The sequence below is a fragment of the Heteronotia binoei genome, chromosome 3 (genome assembly GCF_032191835.1).
Source record: "Heteronotia binoei isolate CCM8104 ecotype False Entrance Well chromosome 3, APGP_CSIRO_Hbin_v1, whole genome shotgun sequence".
NCBI lineage: Eukaryota > Metazoa > Chordata > Lepidosauria > Squamata > Gekkonidae > Heteronotia > Heteronotia binoei.
This window is the reverse complement of record NC_083225.1, coordinates 111,169,992-111,187,931: the sequence shown is the minus strand read 5'-3', so window position 1 is coordinate 111,187,931 and position 17,940 is coordinate 111,169,992. Positions and strand designations below refer to the sequence as shown.

The 17,940-nt window shown below is 43.5% G+C and overlaps 1 protein-coding gene across 4 annotated transcripts in view; it reads left to right on the top strand.

Annotated features, from left to right (window-relative positions):
- The window catches only part of NCAM2 (neural cell adhesion molecule 2), a 525,500-nt gene that overhangs the window by 205,117 nt on the left and 302,443 nt on the right, over nucleotides 1-17,940 (top strand). For all 4 annotated transcript variants that reach the window (XM_060234386.1, XM_060234385.1, XM_060234388.1 and 1 more), the window contains exon 3: nucleotides 8,815-9,021. In XM_060234386.1, coding sequence (XP_060090369.1) covers nucleotides 8,815-9,021 — 207 coding nt within the window. The remainder of the gene's footprint in view (nucleotides 1-8,814; nucleotides 9,022-17,940) is intronic.

The following is a 17,940-nucleotide window of genomic DNA, read 5'->3' as shown; positions in this document are numbered from 1 at the left end:
AATTTTTACTAAAGGATTGTCCCACAATGTCATTTTTTCATGTGAAAATCTTTCAAACTGTAATCTAGCACTTAATCTTTCCCAGGCCGTACTAGTTGCAACAATTGCAATTGGTATTTCATTGTCCCTATTTACAAACTGAGACCCCAGAGCTTGCCAACCCAATATTGGATTAATAGCCGCAGTTTCCAATTCACCCCAACTTGTTTCGGGTAATCCAGTTTGCCAATGCTTAATCATAGATATCATATATGTCCAGTGATATAACTGTAAATCTGGAAGCCCAAAACCGCCCTCTGAAATCGGAATCTGTAATCTCTTTAAAGAAATTTTCACACTTCCTGCGCCCCATAAAAACATTCTAATTAACTTATCAATTCTCCTAAACCAGTAAGCGTTAATTACAACATGTAAACCCCTAACTATATAAAACAGACGCGGGAGTACATTCATTTTTAAAGCATTAATCCTGCCCCATAATGACAGTGGTAGCTGTCCCCATCGTTGCAAGTCCATCTCCACAGCAGACAGTATATTTTCCATGTTAATTTGAACAAACTTCTTAACATCCTTCGGGATCTGTATACCCAGGTATTTTAAACTTTCCGATTTAATTTGAAATTGCACACTAATTTCTTGTGATAATGGGGTTCCCTTACCAATTTGCAATAGCTCTGATTTATTCCAATTAATTTTGTACCCTGCCACTTTACCAAATTGGTTTATAATTTCCATAGTTATCCGCAGTGACTTTTCTATGTTAGTAAGCATTAATAAAATGTCATCTGCGTATAGCAAGATTTTATATTGGTATTCCCTAAACTTAAAACCCTGAATCAACCCATTCTGTCTAATTGCTAAGGCTAGTGGTTCTAGGGCAAGATCAAATAGAAGTGGTGAGAGCGGACAGCCCTGTCGCACTCCTTTTTGCAGTGAAATCACCTTAGATATCGCACCATTAACTTTTATTCGCGAGGTAGGGTCATGATATAATACCCGAACCCAGTTAATAAAATAATTTGGAATAGCCATTTGTTCCATTATAGCTATCATATAATCCCTAGGAATTGATCAAATGCTTTTTCAGCATCTAGGGACAGGATTGCCACTTGCTCCTGAGTATCATTATATAAACTAATCAAATCCGTAACTAACCTAATATTATTAGTACCTTGCCTATTTTTAATAAAACCTGCCTGGTCGCGATGAATCAGCGTAGGGATGACACCTTGCAACCTCATTGCCAAAATAGTAGCAACAATTTTTAAATCTACATTCAACAATGAGATTGGTCTGTAATTTGTACATTTTGAAGATTCTTTCCCAGGTTTTAAAATAAGCGCTATTAATGCATCACCCAGGTGATTTCCAGGTTGATTCACATGAATCCAATATGTATATAATTTGAGGAGTTTTGGAGCTAGTATATCACTAAATTTTATGTACAAGTTAGTCGTGAACCCATCGGGCCCCGGGGAGGTCCCTGGGGCCAGTGCGCTAATCGCAAACTTAATTTCTGCTAACGAAATTGGGGTGTTCAGCACTTGTTGTTGTTCCTGTGAAAGTCTAGGGATTGTTATATGTTGTAAAAATTGATTAAGATTCTGCTCATTTATTGGTATTGGGGCTTTGTAAAGCTCTGCATAGTAGTTTTGAAACTGCTCTGCTATTGTTGAGGGGGTTTTATAAATCTGGCCTTGTGCGTCAATAATCTGTGGTACCCAGTTACTTTCTATCTGTTTTTTCAGCTGAGCCACCAATATGCGACTAGGTTTCTCTGCTAATTCCCACCTTGTCTGTTTCATGTTAAACAGAATGCTTGATGCCTTATAAGTTCTGAGGGTATTCAACTCTAAACTGACCTGCTGAATCTTCCTATATTGATTAATAGTTGGGGCTTGGTACATAACTTCCCAAAGGTTATTCAGTTGTGCCTCCAGAGTTACCTCTCTGTTTGCTGCTTCTTTCTTTTTAAAAGCAGAGTAGGCAATAATCCAACCTCTCAAGGTTACCTTTAAGGCTTCCCACAATGTAATGTAGCTTGATACTGTACCTTCATTCAACTCCCAAAAGTGTTGTAGTTCCCTTATAAATTGTAAGCAAAATTGTTCATCATTCAATAGCTGGTTATTAAACCGCCATATTGCCTGACTTTTAAATTGTTTGTTGGTTTCCATTTCCAAAATAATCATATTATGATCTAAGAAGGAGCTGGGAACAATCTCACACTTCTCTACCATACCTCTCAATACTTTAGGAATCAAAAAAAAGTCTATACCACTTGCCGTGTTATGCCTTGGGGAGTAATATGAAAACGCTTTCATATTTTTATGGGTTTCTCGCCAAGGATCTATTAAATTCAATTCCTTCATAGCACTTAATATTGCTTCTCTATTACTCCTAAGGCCTGCACTCATATTATTACTTTGATCTAAAACAAGATCTAAGGTTACGTTAAAATCACCAGCCATATAGAGAAACATATATGATTTTCCTAACAAATATCCAAATATTTTATGAAAAATGTCTGGGTCCTCCACGTTCGGCCCATATATATTGATCAGAATGATCCTCTGTCCTTGGGCATACCCTTCTACTATTACAAACTGCCCATCTTTATCTATCTCCACATGTTCTTTTACAAACCCAACTTTCTCACCTATTACAATAGCAACCCCTCTAGCGTTAGTGCAATAGCTTGTCATGAATACCTGGTCTGTTTGTTTTCTCTTAAGCCATTTTTCTTCCCCTGTGACCAGATGCGTTTCCTGGAACATCCAAATATCTATAGTTTCCATTTGTGGTAAGGCTGCTATCATAACACATTTTTTTTGGGAGCGCATTCCCCTAACATTTAAAGATAATAATTTAAGCATTTGGGCACATAAGCTTGTAATTATAACATTGTCTCGGTATAGCGAAATGTGACATATGTGACCCACCACCCATCTTTACCCTCACCCACACTATAGGCTCCCACTGGTCAAACGTGCTCTTTAATTCGAACCTCACTCCGTATCCTAACTCTCAGGGGTATCTAGATAATTATACCATATTATTCCTAATTATATCTCTATCACTTTACTTCATTATACATAATTCTATAATTTGTAAAGACAGAAAAGAAAAAAGAAGGCAAAAAAAAACAAAGAAAAAAAATACCCCTTCCCCTCCAAACCCTATCTATACTAATGTATTATTCACTTATATATATGTAGGTGATTTTTTTTTTAAACTTTCTATTTCTTAATTTCCTCATAATAATTCTAAATACACTCTAAGCACTACCCTTATTCCCTCATTAGGTAACACTTCTACAATATGTCCACAACAGAAAGATATAGTACTGAGTACACTTTACTCCCTCACCCCCCCACCCACACACCAGCTGTAATTTGATCCGGTCTACCAAGGCTGTTCCTTAACCATCGCCATCTGCAACAAACTCCGTACTATTACCCGGCCATCTAGTCTTTCAACAGTGCTAAGTGTCCATCCGGGAAGGCAAAGTTTTCTCTGGTAGAGGCAGTTTCTGCAGGAATTCCTCCGCCGCACAGGGAGTTTGAAAAGAGTGCCTAATGCTGTCTTTAATTATAATACACACTGCAGGATAACGAACAAAGCACTGTAAGCTTCTCTCGCGTGCCATTCTCTTTGTTTCTTTATAAGCCAGCCGTTTTTTTAATATTGCCGGACTGCAATCTGAGGAAATAGTCATCTTAGTAATAGTTCCAGGGACAGAGGCAATTGCTCTAGCGGCGTGAAGAACCTCATCTCTGTTAGCTGTTCTTAAAAAAACAACCACCAGTATAGTTAATGGGGGGCCATTATGTTGGGGGCGATTCCATTTATGTATCTCCCGTATGTCGAACTGGTAATCCCCCGGCATCTTTAACTCCTTCCTAAACACGTTCTCAACATGAGTAATTAGTTCCTTCCCCCCAATGTTAGGTACCTCCATTCCAACGACACGCAGATTGTATCTGCGTTGCCAGGCTTCAAGTGCCTCCACCCGAGTGCCTGTTTCTTCCATAGTTTTTTGTTGTTCTGTTAGGCTTTTTTCCATGTCAGCTATTTTTGTTACATGTTGCTGTAATAAGGCTTGGGTATTTGTTGCAGAGTCTTGCAATTTTTGCACCATTTCTGGGAGTGGGGTGAGCGTCTGCAAGCACGCCACCACCTACGTCATTTTTGACACCAGCTCGTTTAATGTTGCCGCCATTGTCTCCAGTGTTGGAGGGGATGCCGGGGTTGTCTGGGACATGCTCATACCTTCTCCTGCTGTTGCTGCTGTTGCTGCAGAGGCTTCTGCCACGGCTCCTTGTAATTCCTCTCCTTCCTCCTCCTCCGTTACAGCATTTTTATCCGTGGTTTGCTTCTTTCTTTTCCTGTGGGAAGCTGACATAAGCGCTTTCCCATACCGCAGCAGCAGGTTTCTGTTTGTAAGACCACTTATCAGAAGAATGATAAATAGCTCGTTAACCCCCGCGTTTTCTCGCTTTCCAGTTACTTAGTAATTCATCTTATATATAATCTCAATTGCAAGCACGCGGCGAGGAGCTATATTTCCTAAATAACGGGTTTCTCTTGAAAGTTTACCGGAGCGACTGCCGGAGACTGCTTACTCACTCCATGACGTGACCGGCAACATTGAGTTACCCTTGTCCATATGCTTGTTCAACCCTCTGAAAGAACACTAAAATTTTAGTAAGACAAGGACCATTTTCGCGCACAGCTCACCTCGCAGTCACAATCCTATTCCCTCCACAGCGTCTGTCGGATTTCCCACCATCTGCGCCGGAGTTACAGGAAGTGCCGCGGCTTTTGCATAGCAAACGTAAACTGGGTTTTAGTGGCTTACGTTTGCTACGCAAAAGCTGCGGCACTTCCTGTAACTCGGGTGCAGATGGTGGGAAATCTGAACAGACGCTGCGGAGGAAACAGGATTGTGACTGCGAGGTGAGCTGTGTGTGAAAACAGTCAAGATTTTCCCTTATGGAATCCATGCTGATTCTTCTTCAATAGCTTTTGTTCATCAATGTACTTTAATAATGGATTCCACCAATTTGCCCATTTTTTATCTTTGACTGATCGGCCTGTAATTTCCTGGATCTCCGTTGAAACCTTTTTTAGAGATGGGGATCAAGGAAGATTTTACAGGTAGATTGCACATTTTTGTCAGGAGATACAAAAAGTTCACGTTTGAGTTCTTTTGGAACTCTTCAATGTATGTCATCTGGGCCTGGTGATTTGCCAGTTCTTAATTTGTCTATCAGTCACAGGACCTCAATCTGAGGTCTGTCAACAGCTCTCCCAAAATCAGCGGTTCTAGAGTGGGCAAACACCTCTCATTCAACTTCTCTGCCATTTCCCAATCATCCTTTAGTAGTCCCTTTACCCCTTGAACTTCCATTGCCTCCCTGGCTTGTTTCTTGCTATTAGTGTATTTGAAGAAATTTTTAATATTAGTCTTTATGGTTTTTGCAGTAGTTCCTTTTTACCTGTCTGATCACCAATTTGCATTTTATTTGTCAAAGCCTGTTCTCCCTTTTATTTACCTCACTTAGACTAGTCTTCCAGACTAATCTAAGGGGCTGTTCAGATGCACAGTATAATCAGTTGTCGCTGCTGTTTCATAACGGATTAAAAGTGGCTGATTAGACAGCCTCCTGGTATTAACTTGTAGTAGCCTCCCCCCCCCCCCCCCAATCCTTCTCGGAACCGGAGTATTTTGTTACCTGTTCCTTTGCAGTGTTTTTTGAGTTCTCCGGTTTCACCTCGTAGTTTTCCCATCTGGATAGTTCTCGACCAACTTCCGGATGTCTGAAGGCTGTCCCGGAGCAAAAGGAGCCTCAGACATCTGGTTTATGGTTGCCAATTTTTTTTACTACTTAGCAATATGCACATAACTGCATAACCACATAATGTTGTAACCTATGTGCATGTGTGCATATGTACATGTGCACATAAAAGTGGCGAAAAAAGAACTGCATGGTACCGTCGTGTGGACAGCAGAAGACGGATTCACCGCGGAATGATTTGAATTGCAGTATGGCAGACTGATTGATAATATCCGGAACAAAGATATTCAGAACAGAACTGGATCAGTTTAACACGGACTCAACACAATGTGTGAACAGGGCCATGGTGAGGTAATTCTTCCACCACTTCTTCCACCACGTAAAGGAATCCTTCTTACCTTTTACTGCTTCCATTACTTTTGTTAACCATACATGCCTTTTTAAATACCTATTTGTACCTTTCCTAACTTGTGGTATACTTTTTATCCCAGCTTCTAGAATTGTAGTTTTAAATAGTCATCAAGCTTCCCAAAGGGATTTGACCTTCTTTTCCTTTCCTTTCAGTTTCTTCTTCAAAAGCCCCTTCTTTGAGAGAAGTTAAAGTTAAATGCAGTAGTGTTGGCTTTTTTTGGGTAACTCCCTATTTACATAAATGTTACTTAAGAACATTATGGTCCTGTTCCCAACCAGTGCTATCACATTTACATCTCTTACCAGGTCTTGGGAATTACTTAGGACCAAATGCAGGATCACCTCCCCTTTGGTAGGTTCAATGACCATCTTCTCCATGGCACAGTGATTAAGAGCATCTAGAAACCCAATCTCTTTCTCCTGGCTGGAACACATATTGACCCAATCTATGTGTGGGTCGTTAAAATCACCTAGTACAACACAATTATTTCATCTAGCTGCTTTCCTGAACTTTTCTGCTGCTTTTAAATCATCTTCTAACCTTTGATCTGGTGGGCAATATAAAACTCCCAGAATTAAGCTTCCTTTTGGGCACACTATTTTCACCCATAATGTTTCTGTGAGTGAATCTATTTTTCTTACATTCTCTGGCCTACTGGAGTATATACCCTCTCTGACATAACTGTACTTCTTTCCTTTGAAATGCAAAGCTGAAAGCTTTTATTTAAGTAACATGCTGGGTTATATATAAGCCACTTTTAATGGAGTACATATGGGAATCATCTCTCAGATAGCTTCATTTGGAAGAGACATGGTAGGGGGAGAGGGGAAGCTTTTTTTCATCTTCCTGGATAGTTGCTGTAGTGTTTGATAGTGGTGTTATATGTTCATGTATCCAGAGCAAGTTCCCTTTCTTAATTTTATGGTTGTAATAGGAAAAATATTGCTTGCTTGCTTTCTCATACTTCTGTATTTAGATTATTCATGTTTAAGAAATGAAACTATGTATATGCTTCAAAAATGCAGAGTAGTTGTTGTTGCTTTTGGTCAGTCGAAATGTTGTGTAGGCTTATCCCGCACATCACTAGTGTTGATTTTCTGCATGGAGATAAATTTAAAAATTTGCCCCCTCCTCTCAGATTTTCCATTTAGTGAATAACAGTAAGTATTAGTAGTACTCAGTAGGATTCCTTGGTCCCAGCTACTTTGTAAAGTGTCCTTTTACCCAACCTAAGGACAAATTAATTCTCATTTTAGTGGGAGAACCAACAATAAAAGTAGCAAAGTGATGTTTCCATGAAAATAAATGCATTTTATAGATGTGGTTGCTAGTTGATTTACAAGCAAGGATTCCAGACACCTGTTTACCCTAAGATGACAATTCCAGAAGCTCTGTTAAAAAAAAAAAAAGGATCATGGGGTGTGAGCAGATTTTTCTAACAGCAAAATTTTGCACCATGGGTGCGGACAAACGTACCATTAAAAGTGTGTGTGTAGCGCTCAAATCTGAACTGCTGAATATTGATTCGATGCAGGGCAGTTCAGACGAGCATCCAAGAATGCGATTCATTCTGTTGTGCGCAATCATACATCCAATACTATCACGCTCATTTTTTGGAGTATGCGTAATCAGATAGTGATTTCTGGGAGGGGAGGGGGTCCATTGAACATGCTTCCAACTGTTTGGAGCTGGGAAATCAAAACTTTCTTCAGCGGCAGGGGGAAGGGCAAAAGTTTCCAGAATTAACGTTGCGGTTCCAAACCACGGAACTGCCAGGAATTATTTTCCTAGAAATTGGCAGTGACAGTGATATCTGGAAATCCTCCACATTGAAAAAAAAGAATTTTTTCCTGTTCTGAATAGTGGGATAACATTCCCCCCCCCTCCGATCCTGTGTTGATTGGAGAAGCAGAAGTGTCACCTCAGATTCCCGGATGATCTGCCAATGCGCATGTCTGCTGGGGCTTTTTTTTTTAAAAAAAAGGTGAGAGGCAGTATCACGCGTGAGCTGTCCAAACAACAAAAAGCCGATCTTGTGCCGCTGTTTTGAAAAAGTGCCGGACTTTATGTGCTGTCAAATTAACGCGGCACTGATCCGCAGCGAGTCGGAATGACCCCGGATGACACTCGATTGCCAGATGTGCATGTCTGAACAAACACATTTAATCCGTCAGCCAGATGGAGCTGTGTCGTCACTAATGGTACATGTGACCGCACCCCATATGTACTTCCAGTTTTTCAGTTAATCCATTTGTAAATTTTCTGCATGGTTTCAGTTAATGCATTGTTAATACACAATTGTAAACAGTCAATGGGTCTAGAAGGACATAATTCTGTTTAGGACTGTGCTATTAGTATACTAATCTAGCATGTTTGTCACTCACAAAAGCCATGTTGTAGGTGAATCAACCCCATGATTACCCTTAGAGCCAAAATGCGATCAGTTCATATTGCCTCAAAATAGTAAATTCTTCTGAAATATATTTCTAGGTAGGAACGTTAGCTATTGGAATATATTATTATTATTGTCATTATTGTTATTGTTTTGTTGTTATTATTGTAATTGTTATTGTAATTGTTATTGTTATTACTCTTTTTTAGTGATTGGTGAGGCTGAGAGTATAGATTGGTATAATCCTCAAGGAGAAAAGATTACTTCCAGTCAAAGAATAGTGGTTCAGAAAGAAGGTGTTAGATCACGGCTAACCATTTACAATGCAAACGTGGAAGATGCTGGAATATATAGGTGTCAAGCTACAGATTCTAAAGGACAAACACAAGAAGCCACTGTTGTTTTGGAAATTTTCCGTAAGTAAAATATAAATGGTAAAATAAATCCAGCAACTATGCTTTCTCTTTTTATCTGTTATGTAGAAAATGAATTGACAATAACATACAAACTGTATCTTCCAAGAGACTGATCTATTTTTATGTAAAATGTAAAGCATGGTAAAATATAAGCATAAGAGGGGGGGACTTTAATAGTGCTTGATATTCCAGGCACACCAACCTCATGTCCCTACTTTATATAATATGAATACAGAACCTTTTTGTTAATACACAGTGAAGAGGTTTCATTGAGAAGAGATGAATAAGGGAAACTAATTTTCCAGAAATATTCTACTGTAATCTTTTTTACAATAACCAGATTTCATTCAGATTGCTAAATGAATCTTGGATGATCAGTTTATAGTTTTATAAATTGTTATATTGTTGTTGTGTTATATTGTCTTATTTTTAAGCTGAGTAGTTTTTTTTAAAAAATGTTGTTAGCCGCCCTGAAGGGGAGGGTGGAATACAAATCTGATTAGATAAATAAATAAATAAATAAACATAAGGCATGCTATATATAGTTTACTTTTGACTTCATTTAATGTTAATTTAGATAACTAAAATATTCTGTCTCATAAAGCAGTAAGGTACATTTTAAGCAAATCTTTTTTTTAATAAAATGTATGTTCATTCCAATTTGTAAAAAGTTAGCATATTATAAACACACATGTGTGCTCTAATATGGAAAATACATAGGGCTGTGTCCCCAGTACTTAAATATAGAGCTCTAGTCATGGATCAGGCTCCCACTGTTGGGTCTGGTTTAGGAAGGCTGGACTGGTCAGGCTAGGGTTGCCAAGTCCAATTCCAGAAATATCTGGGGACTTTGGGGGTGAAGCCAGGAGACACTGGGGTGGAGCTAGGAGCAAAGGTGTGACAAGCACAATTGAACTCCAAAGGGAGTTCTGTCCATCACAATTAAAGGGACCTCACAACTTTTTAAATGCCTTCCTTCCCTCCACCTTCCCCTTCTCTGATTTCTTTCCCCCCAGCAAGCTGGGGACACATTTTACTGACCTCAGAAGGATGGAAGGCTGAGTCAAACTGGAACCGGCTACCTGAACCAGCTTCCGCTGGGATCGAACTCAGGTTGTGAGCAGAGGGCTCCAGCTGCAGTACTGCAGCTTTACTGTGTGGTCCCCTTTAAATGTGATGGCCAGAACTCTTGTGCTTGCCACACTCTTGCTCCTGGCTCCACCCCCAAAGTCTCCTGGCTCCACCCTCAGAGTTCCCAGATATTTCTTGAGTGGGACCTGGTGTGGGAGGGGGAAGCCTTGTGTTTCTTTACTGCTGCTGAATTCAGCAAGGAGGGGCAGACCTGTGGAATGGGGCAGAGAGAGAGGGAGGACCAAGGGTGCCTTTTGAGGAAGGAGAGGGAGGCTAAGGAGATGGGGGGGCAGTGGAGATGCCTGGGCTCGTGCAGAATGGAAAGGGAGCTCAGAATTCAAAGTCTGGCACAACAGTCTTTCTGCAGCCCAGGGAGGGAATGGATGTGCCTGCCAAATGCATGCGGGGGGGGGCTATTCTCCGCTTCACCGTAGCTGCTCCTCCGAGATGGGCTCAGGCTGAGCCCATCTCGGAGGAGCAGCTAAGATGAAGCAGAGAAAAGGCGGCAGCAGCGCAGCAGCGTCGCCCGCTCCATTCTGCCTCTGAGGTGAAATCAGAGAAGGGGAGGGTGGAGGCAGACCAGGAGTGTGGCGAGCCACGAGTCCGGGTCCTAGAAGGACCCAGATTCATGGCTCGCCATGCTCCTGGCCTGCCTCCACCCTCCCCTTCTCTGATTTTACCTCAGAGGCGGAGCGGGCGATGCCGCTGCGCGGCTGCCGCCTCTTCTCCGCTTCATCTTAGCTGCTCCTCCGAGATGGGCTCAGCCTGAGCCCATCTCAAAGGAGCAGCTACGGTGAAGCGGAGAAGAGGCGGCAGCCGTGCAGCGGCATCGCCCGCTCCGAGATGGGGCGGCTCGCCTTGCTCCTTGGTGCCATTTCCCCCCTTCCCCCGCTTCCATTTTTTGGGGGAGCAGGGGAAGAGGCTGGAAATCCTGGGGTCCCCCGCCAGGGCGGGAGGGTTGGGAAGCCTAGGTCAGGCAGCTGTCCTTACTTTCACTTAGCAGAGTGCTCCTTCTGAGCTTCAGTGCAGCAGCATTACCTATTCTAACAGTTACCACGCTATCTCACAAATTGTAGAGACAACCTTTGCTTTAAGTTAATAAACCAATACTGGTGGATTTATTTATAGGAACATATAAGTGTAGTGGAGAGAACGAGTGACTATTCTAGCTAACTATGTATGGCTTTGGATTGATAGTGGGCCATCTGCTTAGTTCAAATCAGGAGGAGAGACACCATGCTGTTCCTCCTGATGCATGCAGGGAAGAAGAAGGAAGAGGAGGAGAACAAGGAGGGAGGAAGTTCCCTGAGATTACATTCTACTGGTTAGAGAGGGTGAGTGAAAGCAGAGCAGACAGGAAGGAGACTGATCTAGCTTGCTGTTTGGTGTTTGTAGACTAGCTATCTAGCTTGCTATTTGGTGTTTGTAGACTTGGAGGACTGAGCAAGAAGCATCGCCAGTCTGTTCTTCTAAAACCCACCCACTATGTAGCCTCCCAGAAATGCTGTACCAGGGAAAAGAATGCCTCCACTCTTCCTACCAGTGAAAGTATGGCTGCTGCTACTAGAAATAAGTGTTGGATTCAGCAGTATAGGAAGCAACTCATACTAGTGGGAGATAAAACTGTGTCTCCTTCCATCCTTCTGTCTTCCTTATATTCAAGCATCTTACATCCATGTAACTGAGAAGAGTACATGAATTTAAGACAATGCACATAGTCACCTAAATCCCAACAACTGCTTTAGTACTGCATCTGAGCTTGGAGGCCAGACCATTCAGTCTGGAAATATAAATGCTGATTATTTAAGAACAGGGGTCATTTTGTAGAAAAATAGGTGGTGGGGATCATTAGCATATGCCACTCCACCACCAGCCAAAAGCAACCTGACACAAGAAAGGAGAACCCTGGGCGAGCAAGGCTTCTTGGACTGGCTAGAGATCCAGCCAGCCCAAGCAGGCTTTGCTCACCTGGGGCTCTCCTTGGCTGCTCCCATCCATAGTCAAAAGGCCAGCAAGCCCCCCCACCCCCCCAAATCACATAAGAAGTGGAGAAAGGATGGTGTGGGCTTCTCCAGGGGTTAATGAGGGCTGCTGGGAGTGTAGCAAAGCTGGTGGCTGGCTGGCTTTCACTCTCCTAATCCAGGGATTGTTATGTAGCTGCACCTACTACTCAATGGATAAGGTAGGTGGGGAGGAGGAGGGGGGAATCCTCAGAAAGGTTCATGAGCTGCACTCCTGTGAGCTCCTGCTGAATTAAAGGCCTGTTTAAGAATAATCAGAAGTCAGGTGCTACTGCATGTGTGTTAGTAGTAACTTGAAAAAATATGCATCTTGAAGAAGTATTCATCTGATGAAGAGAGCTGTGTTTCTCGAAAGCTTATGCTGCAATAAAATTTGTTAGCCTTAAAGGTACTACTGGGCTCTTTACTATTTTGCAGCAACAGATTAACATGGCTAACCTCTCTGGGTAGAAGAAATACTGACACTTACACATGCCATTACCATTAATTAGGTCAGTACTACAAGCTGTTAGCAAACATAGGACAAGGATACCTAACTGTCTTTTATGCTACAAAAAGACTGTGGAAAGGTACAGTTTTCAGTGAAGGTAATACTTCTCAGAAGAAGAGTATTTAACTCTTTTTTTTCCACCAACCACTTTTCAGCTTCCACCACAAAGCCCTCCAAGCTGCCTGTATCCGAGCTGAGTCCCAATACATTTGATATATCAAGAAGGAAACATTGAAGGGAGAAGTGGAGGCAGTATAATGGTTGAGTGACTGATGTATACAGCCTTACACCTGTGGAATGACAGAAAAGGCTTGTTGATTATCAGTTCCAGGTATTCCTACTGCAGATCATTATTTTGCCCTGAGCTGCCCCCAACATTCTCTGTTCCCGAAAAACAGAATTTTGGAGCAGTCATGGCCTGTAACAAGGGCAGGTGAAAAGTTCAGTTGGTGGAAGTGCCTTAAACCTGTTGAACTTTTTTTTTGCTCCAACTGTTTATCTTCCAAACTGAGAGCAAACAAAATAAAATATTTTTGTTATATAAATAGGCAGGATTGGTCAGATGCACTGAAATTTCCTTTGCTAAATATATTTTCTATACCTTAGAAAGGCTTCATTTCCTTTTAAATACTGTATATAAGAAACATATGTGAAACTGCCATCCAGAGTGCATGTGTCTCAGAAACAAAAGACATGCAAAACATGCAAGACATGAAAAACATGCTAGGTCCAGTACTTAGCAACACTAAGAAAAAGGGTTAGTAACAGACTTGGCAACGACTTCTATCTGAGGCCCCAGAGAACTAAAGATAATTGGAATAGAAAACATTAGTTTTCTATTTTCAGAATGTGTTGTAGGATTATAGCTGGATTTTTTTTCTGAGAAGCATTGTCTACTAAGATTAGTAAGCATTTTGCAGAATGGTACAAGCAGTACAATCCTATGCATTTTTATTCAGTCAGACTAAAATAACTCTGCATAGAGTTGCATTATGTATTATCACTGTACATGGTGGTATCTATGGTGGTAAAACAGGAAAGTCAAGGAGTTTTATACTCCAAATGACATAAGGACAGGTAAAAACACAAAACTCATGTGTGTTGGCACTTTCCCATTGGTTACACCTAATTGGGGTGATCTTACATTAATTAGCAAGTGTTTATGTGACAAGGAACACTGAGATCTTCTTCTAGCTGTTATCAGTGACCATAAAGATACTTCATATGTAAACAGGAGGAAAGGTCTATAGAAAGAAATGTGAAAAATTCCAAGGCTATAAGTCCCATACCCGACATTCTGATGCCAATAGCATGCACATCACAACCAAGTAAATCAGTCCTCCCCCTGTCTAGAAGGCTGTCATAAATCTCCTACACCTAGCAAATGGTTCCATCAAAGAGACAGAATTCTCCTTCGTTCTTATGCTAAGGCCCTCTTTGTTCCCTCTTCCATCCTCTCAGCCTGGAGACCTTCCATTATTCTAGAAATTACACTATCCAGATTCCTTCTTCAACAGGGCCAGTCAGATAAGGAAGATATGTGGCGTGTCAAGGTATGTTTGCAAAGTATCTATGAGAGCAGCTAATTATATAGGGTTGCCAGGTCTGACTCAAGAAATATCTGGGGACTTTGGAAGTGGAGAGACATTGGGGTGGAGCCAGGAGCAAGGGTGTGACAAGCATGTTTGAACTCCAAAGGAAGTTCTGGCAATCACATTTAAGGAACTATACACTTTTAAAATGCCTTCCTTCCATTTGGAATAATGAAGGATAGAGGCACATTCTTTAGGGTTCATAGAATTGGACACCATAGCCCAATCTTTTTGAAACATGGGTGGTGTTTTGAGGAGAGACTCTGGATACTGTGCTGAAATTTGGTGCCTCTACCTCAAAAAACAGCACTCCCAGAACACTAGATACCCAGGAATCTATACTCCATTATACCCTATGGGAATTGGTTTCCATAGGATATAATGGAGTGCCCAGCAGACAGTTCTGTCCCCCTCCTCTGCTTTCTGATGACCCTGAAGCGGGGGGAGGGCCTCCTAGCTGGAGAACCCCTGCCCACAACTGGAGATTGGCAACCCTGTAATTAAACAATTTTTTCATTCAAAATCCAACATTGAGATCTCTTGCATCTTCTTCGTGGTCTCTGTGCTTCACAATCATGGGATAGAGCACCTGCGCTGATCCCCGAATCGGTACCTAAAAAGCCCGGGATTTTTTCATGCTCAGCCCCAACGGGCATGCGCAGGCATCCCAGTGTGCATGCTCACCAGCGCTAGCGCGAGGATCCCACCAGTTCCTTTCTGACTGCTGCACTGAGAGGATCTCCTTTTGTGTCCCCGGTCGGTAAAGTAATCTTAGATAGCTTTTTTCCTGTTGTATATAGCCCGTTAGTTATTTTCTTAGTGTAGTTAGTTAGTTAGTTGTTGATAGTTGGTGTTGTTTAAAAAAAAAGTTTGTTGGACTTGCCCTTCAGGGCTTGGTTTTTCTCCCGTGTATTCCCCCTTAGAGACTTTTCTGGGTGGAGTTTTTTCCTGGGCGTCTATGGAAAGACGTTGGGGTTTTTTTAAGAGGTGCCGCTCCTGTGGGAAGAAGATTGCTCCCCCCCCACGGCCATTCCTTCTGTCTCCTCTGTCTGGGCAAGGGACATCGCGTCGATTCTTGCACACACTGTCTGAGTTTCTCCAAGCAAACTTGTAAGGATCGAGTGGCGAAGCTTTCAGCGGCTTTGGTCGAATTGGCACTTCATCCTCAAAAGATGGCATCAGGCCCATTGGTACCGATGGGTGAGGCCACAGCCGCAACAGTCACATCGGCTGAGACTTTGCCGATCAGGACCGAGATGCCGGTCGAGCGCGGTCGTTCCACGAAACAGCCTTCTGAAGGGTCAGTGGACACCCCGGCTAAGAGGCGTTGGGATGACTCGGGGACCCGATCATCCACGCTGAAGAAGGTGAAATCGAAGGAGAAGCGGAAGAAGAGACCATCCTGCACCCCTTCGCCTTCGCATGACGCTTCGACATTGACAGCTCCACCGAGGAAGATCTTGGTGTCCCTACGTCGTAGCCCTTCGGTGTCCAGAGGCAGTGCTTCACAGCTGCACCTATTGGCATTGGAGCATGAGATCGACCTGACTCAGCGCTCCCACTCTTCAGGGTTCAGGCGTCGCAGTGAGAGCTACTTGGTCTCGGAGGTGGAGGTGTCGGCGCCGATGGAGCCTTCGGCACCGATGGATTAGGCGAGAGGCCGGAAAGAGCTGGTAGCTCGTCGCTTCCCACCGCTTCCACTATGGGAGCAGTGCCAATGGACTCCTTACGCTTATCCCTACCCACCGTACCAATGGTACCCTCCTCGCGAGTTCACAGACTCGGACCAGCAGTCCGAGGCATCCCATATGTCCAGGCTGTCTCAACACTCTAGATGGCGTCCTTCAGCATCAATCTCTGTCCCACCTGACAGATGCGGCGTGGTGGTGGAGGAAGTCCAACCTCAGTCGTCAGTGTCGATCCGGTCACCCATCAGAGAGTCTACTCCGGTGCTCTCAGAACATCCTCTACGCAGAGAGTCTTCATCATCGGACTCCAAGGTAGGTACCGACAATCCAGACTGGGCTTTGGAACCTTCACCGGTATCTCATACGGCTGAGGATCTTCCCATCTCACCATTGGAGGATCTGAAGTCTTACAGGGACCTGGTGAAGAGGATGGCACTCCCCTCTCGCTTCCAATGACACAGCCACAACCCATTGTAGATGATAACGTGTTGGACATCATGCAGCGGGATACGTCTACAGCAATTGCCCTGCCGGTGAGGTAGGTCATCCTACAGGCGGTGAAGGAGCCCTGGGCGAAGCCTGCTTCTACATCCATGTCATCGAAAAGGTCGGACCATATGTACCAAGAGTCTGGGCCTGAGTTCCTCTTTACACACCCAAAGCCAAATTTGGAGGTCGTTTCCTCCTCGTCGAAGGCCCGCAAGACACACTCCTCTCCACCAGACAAGAAGGGAAAGAAGCTAGATAACATCGGGAGGAAGTTCTACTCTGCTGGGGTGCTGGGAGCAAAGGTACCTAACTATGCCGCGTGCATGGCTAGATACCAATACTCAGTGTGGGAACAACTAACCCCCCTCCTGTCTTCCCTGAGTGAGGAGAAGAGGTTGGCTGCAAAGAAGTTGCAGAAGGAAGGCTTTGTTGTAGCCAAACAACAACTGGCTGCAGCAAAGCACATGGTCGACGTCTCAGCAAGGACCATCACTTCTGCCGTCTGCCTCCGCTGCCACTCCTGGCTCAGATCCATGGCTCTCCAGCAGGACACCAGGGCCTTCGTTGAAGATCTGCCCTTCGAGGGCAAAGGCCTGTTCAGCTCTACCACCAACAATGCGCTCCAGGAAATGGATAAAAGTATAAAAACTTCCAGGAACCTGGGTGTACCGGCATCTTCCAGAGCTGCAAGACAGAAACAGTGGCACAAACCTTAGGCAAAGAAGCCGTACCAAAAGTTCTCCCTGGAACAGCAGTGGAGACCTCGCTCTGCTGAACCTGAGAGTAGGTCCCCATACAGGGGGAACAACAGAAACCGTTATGCTTCAGCACAGACCACCGGCAAGTCCAAGGGCACTCGCCCTCAAAAGCAGGGCCTTTGACTTTCTGGCAGCACGCATCACCATCCCCTTTTCCACTTCATCTATCCGACTCCACCCATTCCTGTCGGCCTGGGAGTCCATCACTATGGACAGGTGGGCGCTTTCCATCGTAGCAGAAGGCTACAAAATAGATTTTGCTCAGATTTCGAACCAATCTGTGGTAATTACCACTCCCCCTTCCCCACCTCTGCTGGCGGAGGTGAGCAACCTCTTACAGAAACAAGCCATAGAGAGGATTCCAATGGAGGCCAGGATGGGAGGCTTCTACTCTCGTTACTTCCTGGTTCCCCAGTGGGATGGGGGTCTAAGACCAATCATGGATCTTTGGAATCTGAACAAATTTATTTTGTACCAGAAGTTCAGAATGTCCACTCTGCAAACAATTCTGCCCCTCATCAACCAAGGGGATTGGATGGCAACGCTGTACCTCAAGGATGCATACTTCCACGTCAGCATCCATCCTGCGTTCAGATGTTTCCTTTGGTTTGCAGTAGGTTCTCAGCACTTCCAGTTCAAGGCTCTTCCATTCGGTCTGTCCACTGCTCCTCAGGTGTTCACAAAAATGATAAGCGTTGTGGCTGCCCATCTCCGGCTTCAAGGGATAGTCATCTTTCCATACATCGACGA